The 19,086-nt window shown below is 38.8% G+C and overlaps 1 protein-coding gene across 2 annotated transcripts in view; it reads right to left on the bottom strand.

The window, feature by feature from the left end:
* Positions 1-3,511: 3,511 nt before the first annotated feature.
* LOC149185789 (dynein beta chain, ciliary protein) overlaps positions 3,512-19,086 on the bottom strand; it is a 238,775-nt gene continuing 223,200 nt past the window's right edge. For both annotated transcript variants that reach the window (XM_089410801.1, XM_089410800.1), the window contains exon 4: positions 3,512-4,148. In XM_089410801.1, coding sequence (XP_089266927.1) covers positions 3,861-4,148 — 288 coding nt within the window. In that variant the 3' untranslated portion in view covers positions 3,512-3,860. The remainder of the gene's footprint in view (positions 4,149-19,086) is intronic.

The following is a 19,086-nucleotide window of genomic DNA, read 5'->3' as shown; positions in this document are numbered from 1 at the left end:
GGAATTCATTCCTTGGAGATTGCGCAGTTACTATTGAGGTTGATGGTTGTGTGATGAGGCCAATTCACACAGGTGGCAGCATTGGACCCCAAGAGAAACTGCGCAAGGAAATAGGAGGCTTGGAGGGCTGGAGGAAGACATATGTTGTGTCTATTCAGTCTGTGAGCTGTATTGTTCGATTGTGCTGAGAGCTGGATGGCTTGTGAGCTGAAGCTTTATGTAATCTGAACATATTTCCACTTGTATGATATTACAGAGATCGGGGTTTTAGGCTGAGGCTTTCCCCAGAGTATTCTTTTGTGTTCATGTGTGATTGCTTTCTCATTCTCAGTTATATGTGTTCTTATTGATCTTGTTCATATTCGATTAAGCTTCCGCAAAGTTTGTTGTAGAAGTAGATCTTGTATTTTGCTTTAGTATATTGCATAATCTGTTGATCTACAGTGAGAAATTCTACAGCTAACACTGAAAGAGTTTGAAGCAATAGTTTATTGGATAAGGTATTGGTGACTGAATTCTTCCACATCATTTCCTGCAAATGTTATCCTACACAGTGAAAGTTTAAATGTCAACAGTCATATTTTCACCAACAGAATGGCACGACAGCTAAGAAGTTGATATCGTGTTTTAATTTTTGTTGAACATTGATTTTGATTTGATTAAATTACAAAATATAAGATGGTAAAATCAAGAAAAGGAAAAGGGCATAAGTTGATATCGTATTTTTATTTGTATGAACATTGATTTTGATTTGGTTAAATTACAAAATATGAGTGTAAAATCAAGAAAAGGAAAAGGGCATTGCATTCAAAATAACTCATTTGGTAATTTAAAAGTTGCAAGCTCACAAGTTTAAATCTGTATGTTGGGTAATTTATTTTTTCCTACAAAAGGAAGATAATTTTGGAGATTGTGACATTATGGTTGCATAAAAAGAAGAAAACATAATTTCATATGTTTTGGTAATTTAATTTTTTTATTTTTTACAATAGGGAGATAATTTTGGAAATTTAATTTTTTACAAAAGGGAGATAATTTTGGAAGTTATTAAGACGATATAATTTTCACTTTTATTAGAGCATTGTGGTTCTATATGGGTGCATGATCGGTTGAACCTGACACCCGATTAAATCATAGTAAATTTGTTTGCATTGGGTGCATTTTCAATGGTAGTTGACACCCTTTTTTTCAAAGTTGATTGTTGGAGAAAATAGCCAAACTCGATGCTTTGCTACAATTATTGAATAAATAATGTCGTCTACTATTCATAACAGTGTCCAAGTCAACAAGCACGCTTTGTGACATCCAATCTTGTTTGAAAAATGCACAAGAGAAGATCGAGTTTTTGCAACTCGAATCTCAATTCCAGAGAGATGAACTTTAGCAAAAGCATTGTGATTTTGAACTTGTTTATGTTTATAATTTTCTTTTTGATCTTGACTCTCATCAATAGTCAAAGTTTAATCATATTTGTAAAGACATTTCAGGAGCAAATTTGGGTGGAGGAAAGTCATGTTCAAGAAAATGTATGCGAGTCATTTGCATACAGATGTGAAGCCTGTCGTTACCAAAACTTTTATAAGACCATGGGAAGAGATTACACACAATAAACACAGAACTGGTTTAGGTTACAACAAGGATATTCTAGATGTATCTTTTCACATTCCAGATTTTGCTAAACCTATACAATTCCGAAGTGCTGGATTTCTAGACGATGTTGTTCCAGAACAAGTTGATAGATTCCAACAATGTAACAGAGTTGGACATGTAAAAGATCGGTGTTTTGATCTTCACTTGTGTGAGCATTGTGGAAAGCGAAATCATCATACAAATAGATGTTCCAGAAAGAAGACTACTGCAAGAGAAAAGGTAAATTTCAGATGGATTGCTTCTTGGGATTGGACAAAAACAGCCAAGAAGATTTACAGGTCATACCAAAGAATATGTTCGAGAGTAATGACCAGCCTTGTAGTAATGAAGAATACTTCTCACCTTGTATCCAACAAGGGGGAAATTGTTAATGATCTACTATAGGTTAAAGTCTGAGATGTCAAGCAAGCTTGAGTCAGGGTTGAATTGATTGAGCACTTCCATATTTGGAATTGTTCAAGGAACTGTTGTGATAGTTCCAGAGTTTGTGGTCACCTTAAAACCACATTTTTGGTTGTTCTGAGAACTGCAATGAAGGTTCCAAAATTGGTGGTCACCTTAAAACCACATTTTTGGTTATTCTGAGAACTGCTATGAAGGTTCCAGAGTTGGTGTTGGTTGAGACCTTGAGTTCTCCCATATTGGTTTGTGGTCATCCTTAAAAACCATTTTTTGAGAGACATTCAGCTCTTGGCTGAGATGCATTTTTGCATTTTGAGCTCTCCTTCTTGAAATTTGGTACATCCCTTCGGATTAAGGGGGGAAATGTTAGACAACTAATCCTTGTGATTAAAGATTGGGTTAGTTTGGGTGGGTATTGGAGTCCAAGAAAACTAGGGAACTAATTCAACTGTTTCCTATATGTATTTATATGTACATCATGTACATAATTCTTCGAGATCAATTAATATACCTTTGATTTGGTTTCCAGTTTATGTATTTTACATTACCAACAAGAAAACATTGATCAATAAAGAAGCAATGGCCAATCCTTTATAATTATACAAGTCTTTATATGTAAAAATTCAAGCCATGGAGAAACGAACCAATATAAAATCAATCAATGTCACAAATAAAAAGAATGCAAATTTAAGATATCTTCACATATCAAAAAGCACAGATAATGAAAAAGCCAAGTATAGATACTTATGAAACATTTTTATGAATAAATATAATACCAAAATTGAACCAGGAAAACACAAGTATGATAAGGAAATATCATGTTACAAGAACACCTTATCAACATCATAATCACAAGAGTTGAAACATTAATAGATTCATGTATCAACATTGTTAAAAAAAGGACAATATTCAAACTACATTTCAAAAAATATTAGTTCTAGTACAATTCAGTCTCAATAAGAAGTCATTTTGAGAATCACAATACAACGAAATCATCTTGCTGTATAAATACAAAATTCCACAAAGGATCAAGTTATGGTGGTCAAGTCCTCCCATAATTTGACAATTTTGCTAAACTCTTTCAAGATCATATTGTCTTGTGTCTTCAACCTCAAAAATGAAGATGTATGAGAAGTATAGTAAAACGTCATCTTTTCCATATGCTTCAAAGGCAAAGCATAAGCATCCTTGAAGGGACAAGCAATTTAATAAACATAAAATAAATAAATAATATTAAATAACAAATAATAATGATAATTTACTAGTATATCACTGAGGGTCATAACCCTCACCTTGTGAATCAATTTGTTTTATGAATTCAATTATATATTATTCATTATTTTATAGATTAACTATCTTATATAAATTTTAATTATTTATCCTTCTTATGTTAGGATATTCCTCAATAATGATTCAACCAATAGTTTAAAATAACAAAGACTATTCAAATCACCTGAACTGAGCTCTAAAGAAAAACTTTTGTTCCATTTCCACTGTTTCTAGGGCGATGCTTACACATCAATCTCACCTTTCATCTTTGGTGCTTAAGACTTGCTTTAATCAATTTCCATCTAATAACTAAAACACAATTTGTTTACATTTTTTTATCGCAACAATATAGAATGAATGGCTGTAGCCGATATGGATTTCTAAGTAATTCATTATTCACAAAAATTCAGAACAATTTGACATCCAGACTGACTTTGCATGAGCAGCTTCTATTCAAGCCTCTCTTAAATCATTAATAACTGAAGTCCATTTTCAATATGGATATTCAGTACTGATGCCATAAGTGATATTCACGATCTTCAGTCTTGCCTTTTTTCTCCAGCAGCATTGGATACAGGTGGAAGCGAAACATAATGTAGAATCTTCTGTACGACAAGAACATCAAGTTGAAACCTCTCCGCAATACCTTTAGCATCCATTGACTTCTCTTGATTTTCTGCTTTGCCTTCATGAAGGAGCAACATTTGGTGAATTTGGGCAACAGTTAATGTTCCAGGAGCCAAAATTCTCTCCCCATTTGGACCTGTATTAACACTAGTATTTCGAAGCTTTGGCAATGGTCTATTATATTTTGGCACAACTGCAGCCTGCAATGAAAAGAAAATTAGCTTTCCTCGTGACTAACAGAACTTGTCCAGATGCACAAAGAACAGAACTTGTCCAGACGCGCAAAGAAACAAGAGTATCAGAAATCACTTCAGGCATTTTTAATCCTTTTTGACACATTTTATGCTCTAGCATAAACCTTCATCATCGCTGACCCACCTTAAGCTATTCAAAAAGAAAAATTTATAATCCTTTTAACAGGAATACCAATGGCCAAGACCAAATTTTAAGAAGATAGTTTGTTTGACTGTGACCTAGGAAATTTCCAAAGACTATCCCTCTCATGATGGTCATAGTTATTCACAGGACGACATAATGATAAAATCTTAAACGAAGGAAGCGTAAGGTTTACATAAAGAAGTTCAGAAGACTTGAATTCAGAAACCCAGACTCATTATATATACAATAAGTATACACATGAATCTCAGGGTAAATGCTAAGACAAAGAAGACCTTTTAAGAGTTTAAATCTTCCCTTTACTTAAAAAATGAAGTAGATGTTGAAGAGGAGAAAATGAAGGCAACTAAAGTATTTGCTTTAGGCATTGCCCACAAAATGATAACCTATTCAGTGAGATCATCATTCCAGTTATGTTATAGTGCGTGAAGTTGCAGGAATTGTGTTATCTTCAATGAAATGCATGATATAAGGACCAACAATCGTTTTATCTGAAATGTTTACTCTAAATATGGAAAATGTTCTCTAAAAACAAAAATGGTCCTTTCATGTTTTCCCTAATTATTTTGCCACATTCTGTGGGGAGAGAGTGTTTCTTGGCTTCCCCATATCATATATGGCTGTGATTTGCTATTATCCACACTATTGAGGCCCATGTTTCATCCTTTTATGGTACATGTCTGAATCTTTTTTTGAAGCAACTGCAATGACCTCACTCTACTCTTTCTAGAACTTCAAACATTTTGTATTTGCATTTCACATATTTGATTTTTTTTTTTGAATAAGAAGCTAACTCGATTCTTTTTATAACTTCAAGCACTTCACTTTTGCTCGTACGTATCTGCTTTATCCTTGCCCGTGGCATACTTTCTGGAGCCCCCTAAAACAAAGAGACAAAATTAGGGCTTCCAAAGACATAGACGGGGAAAATAAAGTTACAACTGCCCATTTTGAAATTCACTAGACTTTGTTGCAGTGTTACATAGGAGTGCTCCAAGGCACTCCCAGAACTGCACAAATATAGATTATTATATAAGTCCAAAGAACACTTCCAGCACTGATTTGCTCATAGCATTTTTTCAGGAATGACTGCTACCAACTGCCCGCTCTCTGCGTTTCTCTGCTCTGCTCCCTCACAGCACTGCCTTGTGAGTACAGAGAACAGGAAGAGAAGTCTGCAAATGTGACCAAAATACGATCACCTTATTCTTCCAGAAATTGACTGGGTTAAATGAGCAAAATGGTGAGAAATACCCATCCAATGGTGTCCAGGTTCAAAATTAAGTTTTACTGAATTGAGGATGAAACTTGGGAATTATCTAAGTCACAGTCTGTTTCTTGTAAAGGCAGGGGCCCATGATTTGTTTTGTTTTGTAATCCACATCAATTCAAATCTTTGGTCATGATATCATACAAAGAGAAGGTTGAATCAATCTTATTTTAGAAATTTATGGTTTGGCACTATGGTCTAGAACATCTGTAAATTTTCCTGAAGCATCAGAATTTAATAATTTATATTTTTATAAGCTGAAGGTTTGTATTGCATTTCACACAGACATAGACATCTGTATCAACTCGGATGGAGGGTATTTGAGTACTGTGTTTTCCCTGTCTTTGACAGAGATTAGGTTACACTATTGCATGTGTCTTTCTTCCTATGGCATTCTGGAAGTAAAAGAAATGTCACTTTTACTTAAATTTTTAATATTACCATTAATTGTTTCAGGATGTTTGACAGTGTTTCCAACCTCATCGGTCTTCATATGGAGAAAGTAGAACTTCATATCCTATTCAAAATTCAGCAGACTCAACAGTTTTCAGAATTTCAGGATTATTTTAATTAGATTCTATCATGTATGAAGATATGGAATTGGTAGTTAATCAAAAGCACCAAGGCATTATATGTACCTCGATGTTAGTGATATTTCTTGTTGGACTCCTCTATCACGGCCTTAGCAAAAATGTACCCTTCACTCAAACTAAAATCTTGATCAGGCATGCTAAGCTTTTCGTAGCATATTCTAAAGCTTGGATTAGGTAGGTTCATCAAAATTGGGTGGTGTTGACTGATGTCCCTAGAGGATTGACGTAGAGGCAAAGGGTGATACTAATGATTAGGATCCCAATATAAGTAATGGTAGAACATTGCTTGTCATTAATGTTTGTCATTTCAATGTTCTTGCTCATTTATTCATAACGATTTCTTTCCAAGTTTCAAAAAAATAAAAATTATATATATATATACGTGACCCCCAAAAAAATTGGAAAAAGGGAAATATTTTGGGGGTCATGTTTCCAATGCATTTCTGTTTCAGAAATGCTTCCCCATATCATGCAACTTAGGTCTGAATGAACATGCTTTGCTTGGGTATTTTGTAGTTCGAGTCCCCTCCAAGAACATGATCAGAGTCTGGGTGCAGGATCACTGGGAACCCAATTGATGGCAGAAGCATGCTATTCAAAATGATATTAACCAGTGCACTTTAACCAAGTTATTAACCGTGGCCCTGGGAGTCATAGGTTTGCAGGAATACTCTCACTCTGTTCTTCCAGTGGGATGGGACTTCTCAGCTGTAACAGAGTTGAATTGTTCCGTCTGCATGGAGTTTCCTGACTCTCCTCTACAACTTCAACTTATTTGCAAATTTGTTTACCATGAACCACAGTGTGTGCCAGAACCTAAGGTAAAATCGGCATACTGCCTAAGACACATGGCACGATGACACAGGACATGGAGGACACCTGAAATATCTAACAAATCCCTAACAGGAAGCCTAAGAGGAATCCAGATAACTATAGGATAATGAGCCTATGTCACCTCGCTTAACTCCTTTCACACTTCCGATTCATGCTTTGCCGACCTCAGGAGGGCTTCCTAAGTGATGTAAGGCTTGTCCATGAACTGTATGGAGTTTATTTAACCTTGAATCTGGATTTCATAGCTGTTGCTTTGTACAATTTCACTTAGAGAACAGAAAAATCAATGTGTGAGAATGTCAGGGAAACAAGCTAGTAATTAATGATAAAAAATGTAATAGATACTAGAACTTTCACCAATTAATCACTGTTTACACCTATTTCTGCAACAAAAAGTTTCAGATGAGCAAGTTGAATTGACAGAAAATGCTATGGAAATATTTGCAATCAACTTTTGACAGTTGATGGCAAGCAACCCCTTCACTTCCTAGCTAATTTACTTGCTGGTCGCAATGCTATTCTTTAACTTTGCCTTAATTTATGTTTTTGATTAATCAAAGAGCTTGACTGGTGTGTTATCCTTAACATGGAGTTAATGAAGTGAATTGAAAGAAAGTAAATCGTGCAAAAGAGCTTGTACGAATCCTATTTACCTAAAACTTGAAAGCAAAAAGAAATTAGAATGAATAAGAGTTTAGACAAGCGAAATAAATTCTTACTAAGCACTAGAAGCCATCAACTTCTTGCCAAAGAATGATGATTTCAACTTTATTACTCAAACTTTGTGGATAGTACAAAAGGTCCAAGTGGGTAGGAACAAATCAACATGCCAAAAGGTCTTTAATCTCCAATCTCTCCACTCCAATGCTAACATTTATAAGTGAAATCAAGAGAATCGAACCGAACCCAATTCTGAAATACTCCACTCACAAGTGCACTAGAGAGTTGATCCTAGTAGGCTAGTGTAATATATATATATATATATATATATAATATCATTATTTGCTTTTTTTTGTTATCCCAAATGTGACAACCAGTATGGCTCACCAATTAAATATTCAAAATACTTGGAAAATAAAGAAATACATTTAGGATAAAATATCATATATTGAATAAAATGTATGAAAAATGATATAATCAAATTCCAATGAGGACCCTTTACATATATACACACACCAAAGTGGGAGTGCCCTTTCATTAAGAATCACGCCTTTTAATACAGACGTGAAAATTCGGTGACCTCGAATCCCACTGCAACTACTAATAATGTTTCTTCTATTTGTTAAATTAATCAAACAAATTACTTGCAATTTCCTACGAAAAATATTGAAACATATACAATGCAGCCTTCACAAATACAATACTGCGGAAGAAATAAAAACTCTGGAAGAATAGATGCACACACAATAAACACTGTTATTTTTGGACCAATGTCCCCGGAAAAACCCAACTTGGGAAAACCGGTGCAGTAGCTGAGGGTTTTATTATTATGCAGTAGTAAATCTGAGTACAAGACTATAGAGAAAATAACTGACAAACGTCTAGTGAGAAAAATCTCACTTCCACGGGTGATCCGACACTGACCTTAGCTCAAGATGAGCTGCCTCTGTGCCAGCCTACACAGATCTGTGTCAGCCTGCTAGGGCTAGCATCTCTCACTCTGTTGATCGGCTGCTGCTCTAGAATCTCGATCTTCTAGCTCTCTGGGCTCCCACTCTGGCTCTTGCCTGTGAAACTCGACTTCACCTCAGCAAATACGGATCTCCCTCTGAAGCTATGCGCTGCCTCTCTGCATTGTGTCAGCCTCTCTATGGAATACGTTGTCTCTCTGCTATGCACTCACCGGACTGGAAAAACTTCCTTTCGGCCTTACTATCCATGCCCCTCTCTCATTGATCCGAAACAACTGAATCACCTCCGACAACTCACCACTGCTACTTTGGAGTTCGATTTCCCAAGCAATATCAAATTCCTGGTGGCTCCAAGTGTGTTCTCCAACCCCCATCGAAGTTCTTCTTATAATCTCTCGTCGAGGCTTCAACGACCCAAGATTAAAACATAATCAATGGCTAAGATTAACTAGAACTCGATCCATGTCTTCTTCTAGAAGATTTCACCATGACTTAATTAATACCCTTTAATTAACCAGATTTCCTAAGTTTAGACTTAGGAACCATTAAAAAAAAAGTTAATTATTTTAATTAAGTCGTCTCTAGGTGGAATTTCTAGAAACGATTTCTGGGTTTTGGAGAATACATGTATTCTAGCCTCTCCGCCAAATTTCGTGGCTAAAACACAACCGATGCTACAAAATCAACACTCCCTCTTAGCGAGGAATGTGTTCTAGCATTGCAACCCACTGAAGCATCACTTTGTCTCCGCACCATCTCTTACTGCGCTGCTAATGTCTGGCTCTGCTGCCCATCAACTACTGCGCAACTTTGATTGTTGCATCTGTGTTGTTGCTGGCCCTGCTAAACTGTTGCCAACACCGCATCTGCACTGCAACCTTCTCCAACTGATGTTGCTGCAACTACAACAATTGCAATGGAAAAGCATCCAAAATACTGAACCAACTGTGGTCAATATGATGCATCTGTCACTTGAGTCTTGACTGCTGCTAGACTTTGCACTGTCACTGAAGCCTTTGCGATGCTGCTAACTCTGCCCTGTGCCAACTGCACTGTTGCCAACTCTGCTTTCCATTGCTCAGTCTCTAACCGCTACTAGCTACTGCATCTGTCACTCTGGCACCTCACTGCATCAACTGCCACTGGTCCATCCTGCTACTGCATGTTATGGGCTCTCGTAGCAAGGTATTGATTCATGATGTGGACCTCCTTAAGAATCTTGCCCATCCTATAGCTCTCTAGGGCTTGATCCAGGTGGATATTGGTGGCCACCCACCTATCCCACTTGGACCCCCACAACTGTCTCTGTCAGTTTTTCAGTTTCCTTATTTGTAGCACAATTTACTATTTTTAGCAGTTTTTCGGGTCCTGAACTTTCGGAGCCGTTTTGAGGCCCTAAACGACGTTTTTTGGGAAATCTGGGAGCAACATGGGTCCATGGACTAATGTTGATCTTCCCAAAGTTGTAGTGCTTGGATAGATCTTTCTAACGAGCTATTGTACGCGTCAAACGGAGATCGTATGCCAAAGTTACGACCCTGGGAAGTTGATGTACTAATTTACCCAAAAAGGGCCCACAATTTGGCATTTCATCTTCTAGGGTTAGGTTTTTGGATGTTTAAGGTTTTCCATTGTTCTCAACAATAAATAGGCCTTCGAGCCTCATTGTAACACAGTTCAGAGGCATGTAGCCGCCACATCTCTTCTCAGAGATAAGCTACCATCGCCTAGCTGGTTTATTTCTATTTATGTTTGTAAGCAGCCGCACCCACTTGGAATTCATTCCGGGATGCCATCAAGGAGCAGTACTACCCTATCAAAAGCTATAAGGACAAATACATAAATTGGACCACGCTGCGACAAGAAAGGGACCAAGATGTGCCAGAGTTCACAAACATTTTCCATACCCTTCGCACACAGTTGGGTATCAAGGATTCTGAGCTACATTTGGTACTCAAATACCGCGGCTACCTACACAAATACATCCAAGAAGAGATGGAGTTCCTAAACATCTCCTCGCTCGACACAGCGTACCGATACGTTGTCAAAATTGAGCAGAAATTTAAACAAAAGAAGTGAGACTTTGGATCTGCGAATCCGATGACCAATGGGCAAAGCCAAGGCGGGGTGATCCAAGAGAACCTGTCGAAGCCGCAAGAAAAGAACAACACCACGAAGCCGAAGAAGGACACAAGAAAGTGGTGTGAGTTCCACAAGAGCCCCACTCACAACACGGGTGAGTGTTGGACCAAGTAGTTGCTAGTGGCCGAGTTGAAGGCTTCAGAATCAAATGCATGTTCCGACCCTGATTCAGATTCCAACAAGGGGAATGGCAAAGGGAAGAAGATCATTGATGTGGAGCCCAGCGCCATTGTTGCCACTGCCAAGATCCAAAAGGATGAGCCCGAAGATCCAGAGGAGGGGGAGTGACTTTTCCACTCACAAATGTGGGTGAAGGGTTCACCGCTGCAATTCATTGTCGACAATGGCAACCAAAAGAACCTCATTTCAGTAGAGGTCGTGAAGCAGTTGGGCCTATTGACTACACCACACCCGCAGCAATACAGTGTCGGGTGGCTTCACCAAGGACGAGATCTCCGAGTTCGCCAGCAGTGCTGCCTTCCCTACAGCATCAAGCCCTTTACAGATGAGGTATTGTGTGATGTTGCACCTCTTGATGTTTGTGATATATTATTAGACCAACCATACTTATGGAGGCGACATGCTGTGTATTAGTCAAGGCCTCGCATTGTTATTATTACTTTGGGTAATTCTTTATACAGGATACCGAAGGTAGCCCCATCTACCACCACCTCTTTGATCTCTGCTAAGAAAGGCAGTAAGATCATCTCACGGACTAGGAAATTTATTTTCTATCTGGTTCGCCCCCAAAGTAAGAGGAAGATCATCGCCACATCCATGACCCCCGCGAAGGGTTCCTCCACGCAACAGCAGCAACAGCAGAGGGATATGGTCATGAAAGAACAAGGGAACAACTTCTCCTCACCCACAGGGGTACCACACAAGTTTCAGGTGGGCAACAAAGTCTGGTTGCATCTGCAGAAAGAATGCCTTACAAGAGCCCATGAGAAGCTCCAACCACTCTGACATGGTCCTTACACTAGTACCAAGGTTGTGGGAAACAATGCTTTGGAGCACAACATTCCCCCATTCTTTCACTTGCACCAAGTGTTCAATGTGGACTGCCCTCGACCATGCTTCCTACCATTACTGGACACATCAGAGATTGCAGAACAGCTCACCAGGGACAAAGTTCAGCAGATGGAGGAACTCAACGCAATGGGGACCATTGCTTCCTAAGGGGCGAGGAATGATCCAGGTGGATGTTGGTGGCCACCCACGTATCCCACTTGGACCCCCACAACTGTCTCTATCAGTTTTTCTGTTTCCTTATTTGTAGCACAATTTACTATTTTTAGCAGTTTTTCGGGTCCTGAACTTCTGGAGCCATTTTGAGGCCCTAAACGATGTTTTTTGGGAAATATGGGAGCAACATGGGTCCATGCACCAATGTTGCTCTTCCTAAAGTTGTAGTGCTTGGATAGATCTTTCTAACGAGCTATTGTACACGTCAAACAAAGATCGTATACCAAAGTTACGACCCCGAGAAGTTGATGTACCAATTTACCCAAACGGGGCCCACAGTTTGGCGTTTCATCTTCTAAGGTTAGGTTTTTGGATGTTTAGGGTTTTCCATTGTTTCTCAACAATAAATAGGCCTTTGAGCCTCATTGTAACATAGTTCAAAGGCATGTAGCCGCCACAACTCTTCTCAGAGATAAGCTACCATTGCCCTAGCTGGTTTATTTCCATTTCTGTTTGTAAGCATATTTCAGTGTTTTACATTAATGAACAGAAGTATTATTTCCGTTGCATCTTTGTATTTATGGTTATCTTTGTAATTTGTTGTGTTCCTATTTAAATCTGGATCAGGGCTACAACTCCAAATCACCCCATCTCACTCCTGGAGGTATGGCTGTCATCATCACGAAATCTGATCTACTCATACTGTTGTTGTCACTGTTCTACTAATGCCTCTGCAGTGTTGTTGCAACTACTACAATAATGAGTCTGATCTCCCCAGATCTTGAAGTACTAAATTCCATAGGGTTGCTCCCTCTGAAACTAGACTCCCTCTGAGTCTCGATCTCCCTATGGGAAATCTCTTTTCTCCTTCCTGGCAACTCGCACAGTCCTCCTGCACTGAAAACTGGATTATGAAGCTCTGCACTGGGAAACTCCTGGCTGGAATAACACCTGCATACTGCAACTAGGCAATTCACACTGCCTGTGTCACTGCAACTAGTTGTGCAACTGTCTTTCGTGAATTGACTGCAACTAGCTATGCAACTGTCACTTGAATGACTAGCTGCGTCCACTGACACTGTGATCCTCCTACTACTGATTCTGTTGGGCTCCTGTAGCAAGGATACTTATCCATGTGAGAAATTTTTAGCAACTGGATCTAATCTGCTACTCTTCCATGGATCCTGCCCATCTGTGGCCATCTCAGCAAAAAGTCAAATTCCTCCTCTTCTCCTCTACGTAGCTGCTGCCCAACTATTCACACTCCCTTCTGGAGCGAGAAACTCTGCACACAGCTACTGCTGCTTTGCTAGGAAAATTTGAACTTTTGCGCTAGAAGTCCCCCAAGAAAGAATTCCCTTAACGTGTGTTCTTCCTTCCTCCTGATGCTATTTGCAGTAGCAAACTGTTGCAAAATTTGCATCCCAGCTGAATATCTGCTCTGCAAGGAAACTACTGCTACTCCCTCTGCCTCTGGTACTCTTCAATTTGGAAAATTTTATTCTCTGTCGACTCACTCAGAGAAGTAAAATTTCCATGAAAATCTGACCCTCCTGGCCAAGGAAATAGTGTTGACACCTAATCCGAAACGGATGAGGTGAAGCCGGACAGTCATCTAGAAGATGAACTGATCCGTTTTGTAAATGTATAAATAATAATAGTCTAATGAATAAAATCATCCAGTTGTTTCTTGCGCTCATTAATTTCTGAGCTAACCTGGCCTGACATGGTATCAGAGCACAGGTCCCAGAAATAGCTCCTGCCTCTGCCAGGTTTCTACTGCCTCATGAAACCTACCTCTGTCCTGAGACTGCGTGCTTCTGGCGGTGATCTGAGCGCCCCTGGACTGACATGACTGTCCAGCTCTATGCGTTGATGAGTGGAATGCGCTGTTGAATACTGCGTTTTTTAATGGTAACTGCAATGGTGACTGTGGTATCACTCAGTTTTTTTACCTCAGTCTTTATTCGCTCAGTCTTTTATTCGCTGCGTTTTTATTGCGTTTTTTACTGCAACAACTCTTCTTCCTTCCATCGTATTTTCGCTGGAAACCCTGCGTTGTTTGTATTGAGGCCTGCGTTTATGTAATAGTGGCTTGAGTTGGTATTGAGGCCTGCGTTTTTTTTGGAGTATATGACATGGAGGTTCCACCGAGAAGCTGCATTGAAGCCTGCGTTATATTGTTTTTGTATTGAAGAATGGCTGACATTTTTGTATGCTACTTAATACTGTAAATGCTGTATCGATTTCCCAAGACGCAGCCCGTATTTCCAAGGGACTGTCAGTGTTGTACCCCTTTTCGAAAAACTTGAAGAATTGTTTTGAAAAAGAGTGTTAGTTTTTATGGAGGTATCAGAATGACTGCGTTGTATTGATGACATGAAGACTGCGTATTGATGGTGACTGTGTTTTTATTAAAGACTGAAAAGATGACTGCGTTTTTTTAAAACTTGAAATGGTTAACTGCATTTTTATTTGAAGACTGAATGCTGTGGGTATATGCGCATTTTAAATGCTGTGGACTGCGTTTTTTTGAAGACAGACATCTCATGGTATTCGATACCTTTGTGGCTTCTGCACATCTGGAAAGCAAACGAAGTCGAGGCTGTGGTGTGGTGCCTAACGGTGTCTTGAGGGTTGTTTCTTTGAATAACCCGTTTGTAATGTGCTAGCAGCGGAGTTTATAGTATACTTGGAGCAGAGTTTTATCTTGTTAAACAAATACAAATGCCTGGACCATCTCAGAGTTTTATTACGCTGTCCTCTTGAACAGTTTTTGCATTAATATATATATTGAAATGATATATGAGATCCCTTGAGCGCCTTCCTTTTTTCAAAACATAATATTGTGGCGGTGATATAAGAAATGATGTATGTTTGAAGAAAATAAGGCTATGGCATAAGGATTTTTTTGGCAGAGATATATTTTTTTTTTACAGAATGCATAAGGCTATGACATAAGATTTTTTTTTCCAGCAGAAGTGTTGCTGTGGCATAAGAATTTTTTTTCTCCAGCAGAAGTCTTTTATCAACAGAAGTTTTTTTTAGCAGAGATATTTTTACAGAATGCATTCAATCATTTCTATGGTCGGAATAGTTCTCACTGGCAAGGAGAACTATTCTGAATGGTCTCGGATGGTAAAACACACCCTCATCTACAATGAGCTGTGGAAAGGTGTGTGTGTCGGAGAAGAAGACAGAGACCCTGTGCAGCCCACATCAGACAAAGAACTCGCCATTTGGGAAAACAAGAACAGCAAAGCCTTTGCATTGATCGCAGCATCCGTAAGTGAGGAAGTAAGTCGTCATATTTCATCCTATTCCACTGCCTTTGAAGCTTTACAAAAGCTGAAAGAACTCTATGATACACATTCTGCACTTGAAGTTGTTCAGCTCATGATTAAACTCTTCACTCTTGAACTGAAAAATAATGATCCTCTTACTCTTGCATCTGAAATAAAGTCTATCGTGCATGATACTAAATCCACTAAGGTTGAGCTGGATATCTCTCTTATTGCCTTTCTCAAAGCACTCTATCCTACCTACTCTAACTATCTTGAGTCTTTACAAGCAAATGGAAATCTTAAAGATATAACCTTTGACACTCTTGTGAAAAAGTTTGCTGAAAGAGAGAAAGCCTTTGGAAAGAAAACAGTCCCTGAATCTTCTGAAGAGACTGTTTGCCTTGCTCATAAAGAAAAGCATCCTGCTCAAGATTCTACAAGAGGAAGAGGTGGACGAAGAGGAAGAGGAAGATACTTCAGAGGCAGGGGGGGCAGACATCCTCAAGCAGAAAAGGCAGATCTGCATTGCATTCGCTGCAAACGAAATGGATCACATGATGCTTCTACATGCAAGCTACCATGGGACAAAGTTGAGCAGAGAAGAAATCAGCAGAAAGGTAAAACTGATGACACAGACAAAGGTAAAGCACTTGAATCCGCTCACTATATTGAGGCACAATGTAACATTGGAGTAAATGAAGATTTGTTTAATGCTTCACTTGCTTCTTCGAAAAATGACTGGTTGCTTGATTCAGGAGCAACCTGTCATATGACTTATAGGAGAGATTTCTTTGAAGATTTCACTGACAAAGTTGATGGAGCAGTATACTTTGCAAATCAGTCAAAAATCAAGCCATCAGGGCTTGGCACAATCAGGGTTAAACTGCCTGGTCTTCCAGACTTTCTTCTGGATCATGTTCTATATCTCCCACAGCTGAAGAGAAACTTGTTGTCCCTGGTCCACATCCGCCAGCAAGGTCACTCCATTCACATGTTTGATGGCAAGCTTGAGGTAAGAAAGGCATCTGACCACTCACTTGTCATGAGGGGTATAGAAGAAGAAAGACTCCTTAAACTGCAAGGAACCTCTGCTCATGCACAACATTTCTCATATATTTCTCATCATGAAGAAGGTGCACTTCCATCAAGTTTATTATGGCATGCTAGATTTGGACATTTAAACTATGATAGTCTCCGCTTGTTGAAGAAAAATGGTGTTGCTGGTTTGCCTACAATTCCTAGAAAACATAAACAATGTGATGCTTGCATTCTAGGAAAGCATAGCAAACAGTCTTTTCATGATTCACATTCAAGAGCACATAGGAAGCTTGAACTTATTCATTTAGATTTATGTGGTCCAATGCCTGTTCCTTCTGCAAATGGAAATAAATATATCATGACATTTATTGATGATTATACCAGAATGTGTTGGGTTTATTTTTTGAAGAACAAATCTGATGCTTTTCAAACATTCAAGAATTTTCATAAATGGATTGAAAATGATGCACAATCTCATATTGGGTCTATTCGCACTGATAATGGAAAAGGATATACATCAAATGAATTTGAACACTATCTTCGCCAACATGGGATTAAACATCAAACAACTGTGCCTTATAATCCTCAACAGAATGGTGTAGCTGAAAGAATGAACAGAACAATTTTGAATATGGTACGATCCATGCTTTTCTTCAAAAATGTAAAGACAATGTTTTGGGCTGATGTTGTTCTATGTGCTGCATATATAAAGAATAGATGTCCATCTAGTGCTATAAGAAACAAGACTCCTTATGAATTGTGGTATGGACATGTTCCTTCGGTAAAACATCTCAGGATATTTGGTTCCACCTGTTATGCTTTAATACCAAAGGTACATAGAAACAAACTTGGTGCTAGAAGTCGTAAGTGTATCTTCCTGGGGTATTCAAACACATCTAAAGCATACCGCCTTTATGATGAAGTATAAAAAGTTTGTTTTATCTAGAGATGTCATTTTTCTTGAATCATCCAAATCTGACAGTGTTGTTGAGCGGCAACTTGATCGCTTGGATAGATTCACAAAACCGAAATCATTTCAAGAGTTTGATAATCAGATTCCACATCTTGAAGGGGGGATTCCTATACTAGATCAACATGTGGAATCTTCTTCTGAAGAACAATCTCCCCTGCATGACACTCCAACAACGGATGATGCTTTAAGTGATGTAATTGATAGAATTGGGAGACTCAATCTTGATTCAGACCCAACTCAATCAACAGAACAGCCTGGACCATCTCAGAAAGGTCCCCCAAAGTGGCTGACAAAGACACTTGAAAGTGTTCATCCTGATGAAATTGGAAAAACAGGAACCAGAAATTCAAACCGACAAGATGGAGGTGATGTAGATAACTCTAATTCACCTGTTGATATGGATGTTACTTATGATTGTGAATTGAACTTGTCTACAGATTTTGAACCAACTTCCTTCAAAGAAGCTGCTTCTCATGATGAATGGAAAGAAGCGATGCAGAAGGAGTATGATGCCCTCATAAAGAATGGCACTTGGAAGCTGGTTGATCCTCCATTTGGAACCAAACCAATTGGCTGCAAGTGGGTCTACAAGAACAAGTACAAAGCTGATGGCTCACTTGACAAGCACAAAGCTAGGCTTGTGGCAAAAGGTTTTGCACAGAAGGAAGGGGTCGATTATGAGGAAACTTTTGCTCCCACAGCAAAATGGGCCACCATCCGGACACTCTTTGCACTAGCTGCTCAGAACGGTTGGAAATTCCATCAAATGGATGTAAAAACTGCATTCTTGAATGGAGATCTAAAAGAGAATGTTTTTATGTCCCAGCCTGAAGGATTTGCTGTGAAAGGACATGAACACAAAGTATGCAAACTTGTGAAGTCCTTGTATGGCCTCAAACAAGCACCACGAGCCTGGTATGAAAAACTAACTAAGCATCTTCTGAAACTCAACTTCAAACATTTTGATCTTGATGATGCAACTTTATTTGTCAAGAAAGTTGGCAAAACAATTGTATATCTTGTGGTATATGTAGATGATCTTTTAATGACAGGGAACAATGAAAGCTATATTGCATCCATAAAGAAAGAATTAGGAAATTTTTTTGAAATGACTGATTTGGGCTATGTTCATTACTATCTTGGCATTGAAGTAACCCAACATCCAAAGTCCATATTTCTTTCTCAAAAGAAATACATTGGAGATTTGTTAAACAGATTTGGCATGACGGAGTGCAATCCCCTTTCTACTCCAATGGAACAAAACTTGAAGCTCACATCTATTGAAGGAAAGGAATTTGAGGATGCAACAAAGTATAGACAACTTGTAGGAAGTCTCATCTACCTCACTACTACCAGACCAAACATTTCATTTGCTGTTGGAATCCTCTCCAGGTTTATGCAAAAGCCTTGTGAGGGACATTGGTCTGCTGCAAAAAGAGTTCTAAGGTACTTGAAGGGAACTCAAGACCTTGGAATCAAGTATACACAGGTGGACGACTTCAACTTGATTGGATACTCTGATTCAGACTTCGATGGAGACAAAGAAACTGGGGTATCTACTTCAGGATATGCTATGAGTCTTGGATCGGGAGCTGTCTCCTGGAGATCACGCAAACAATCAGTACCAGCAGATTCCACAACAGAAGCAGAATACGTGGCAGCAGCTGAAGCAACGAAAGAAATTGTGTGGCTCAGGAAAATTCTTGAAGATTTGCAAGTAAAACAAATACAATCTACTCCACTCATGATTGATAACACCTCTGCAATAAAGTTGGCCAAAAACCCAAAGTTC

The sequence above is a fragment of the Pinus tabuliformis genome, chromosome 3_1, assembly GCF_031772625.1.
Source record: "Pinus tabuliformis cultivar Carrire ecotype Pingquan chromosome 3_1, CPIR1, whole genome shotgun sequence".
Lineage (NCBI taxonomy): Eukaryota > Viridiplantae > Streptophyta > Pinopsida > Pinales > Pinaceae > Pinus > Pinus tabuliformis.
This window is presented reverse-complemented; position numbering and strand designations above follow the sequence as displayed.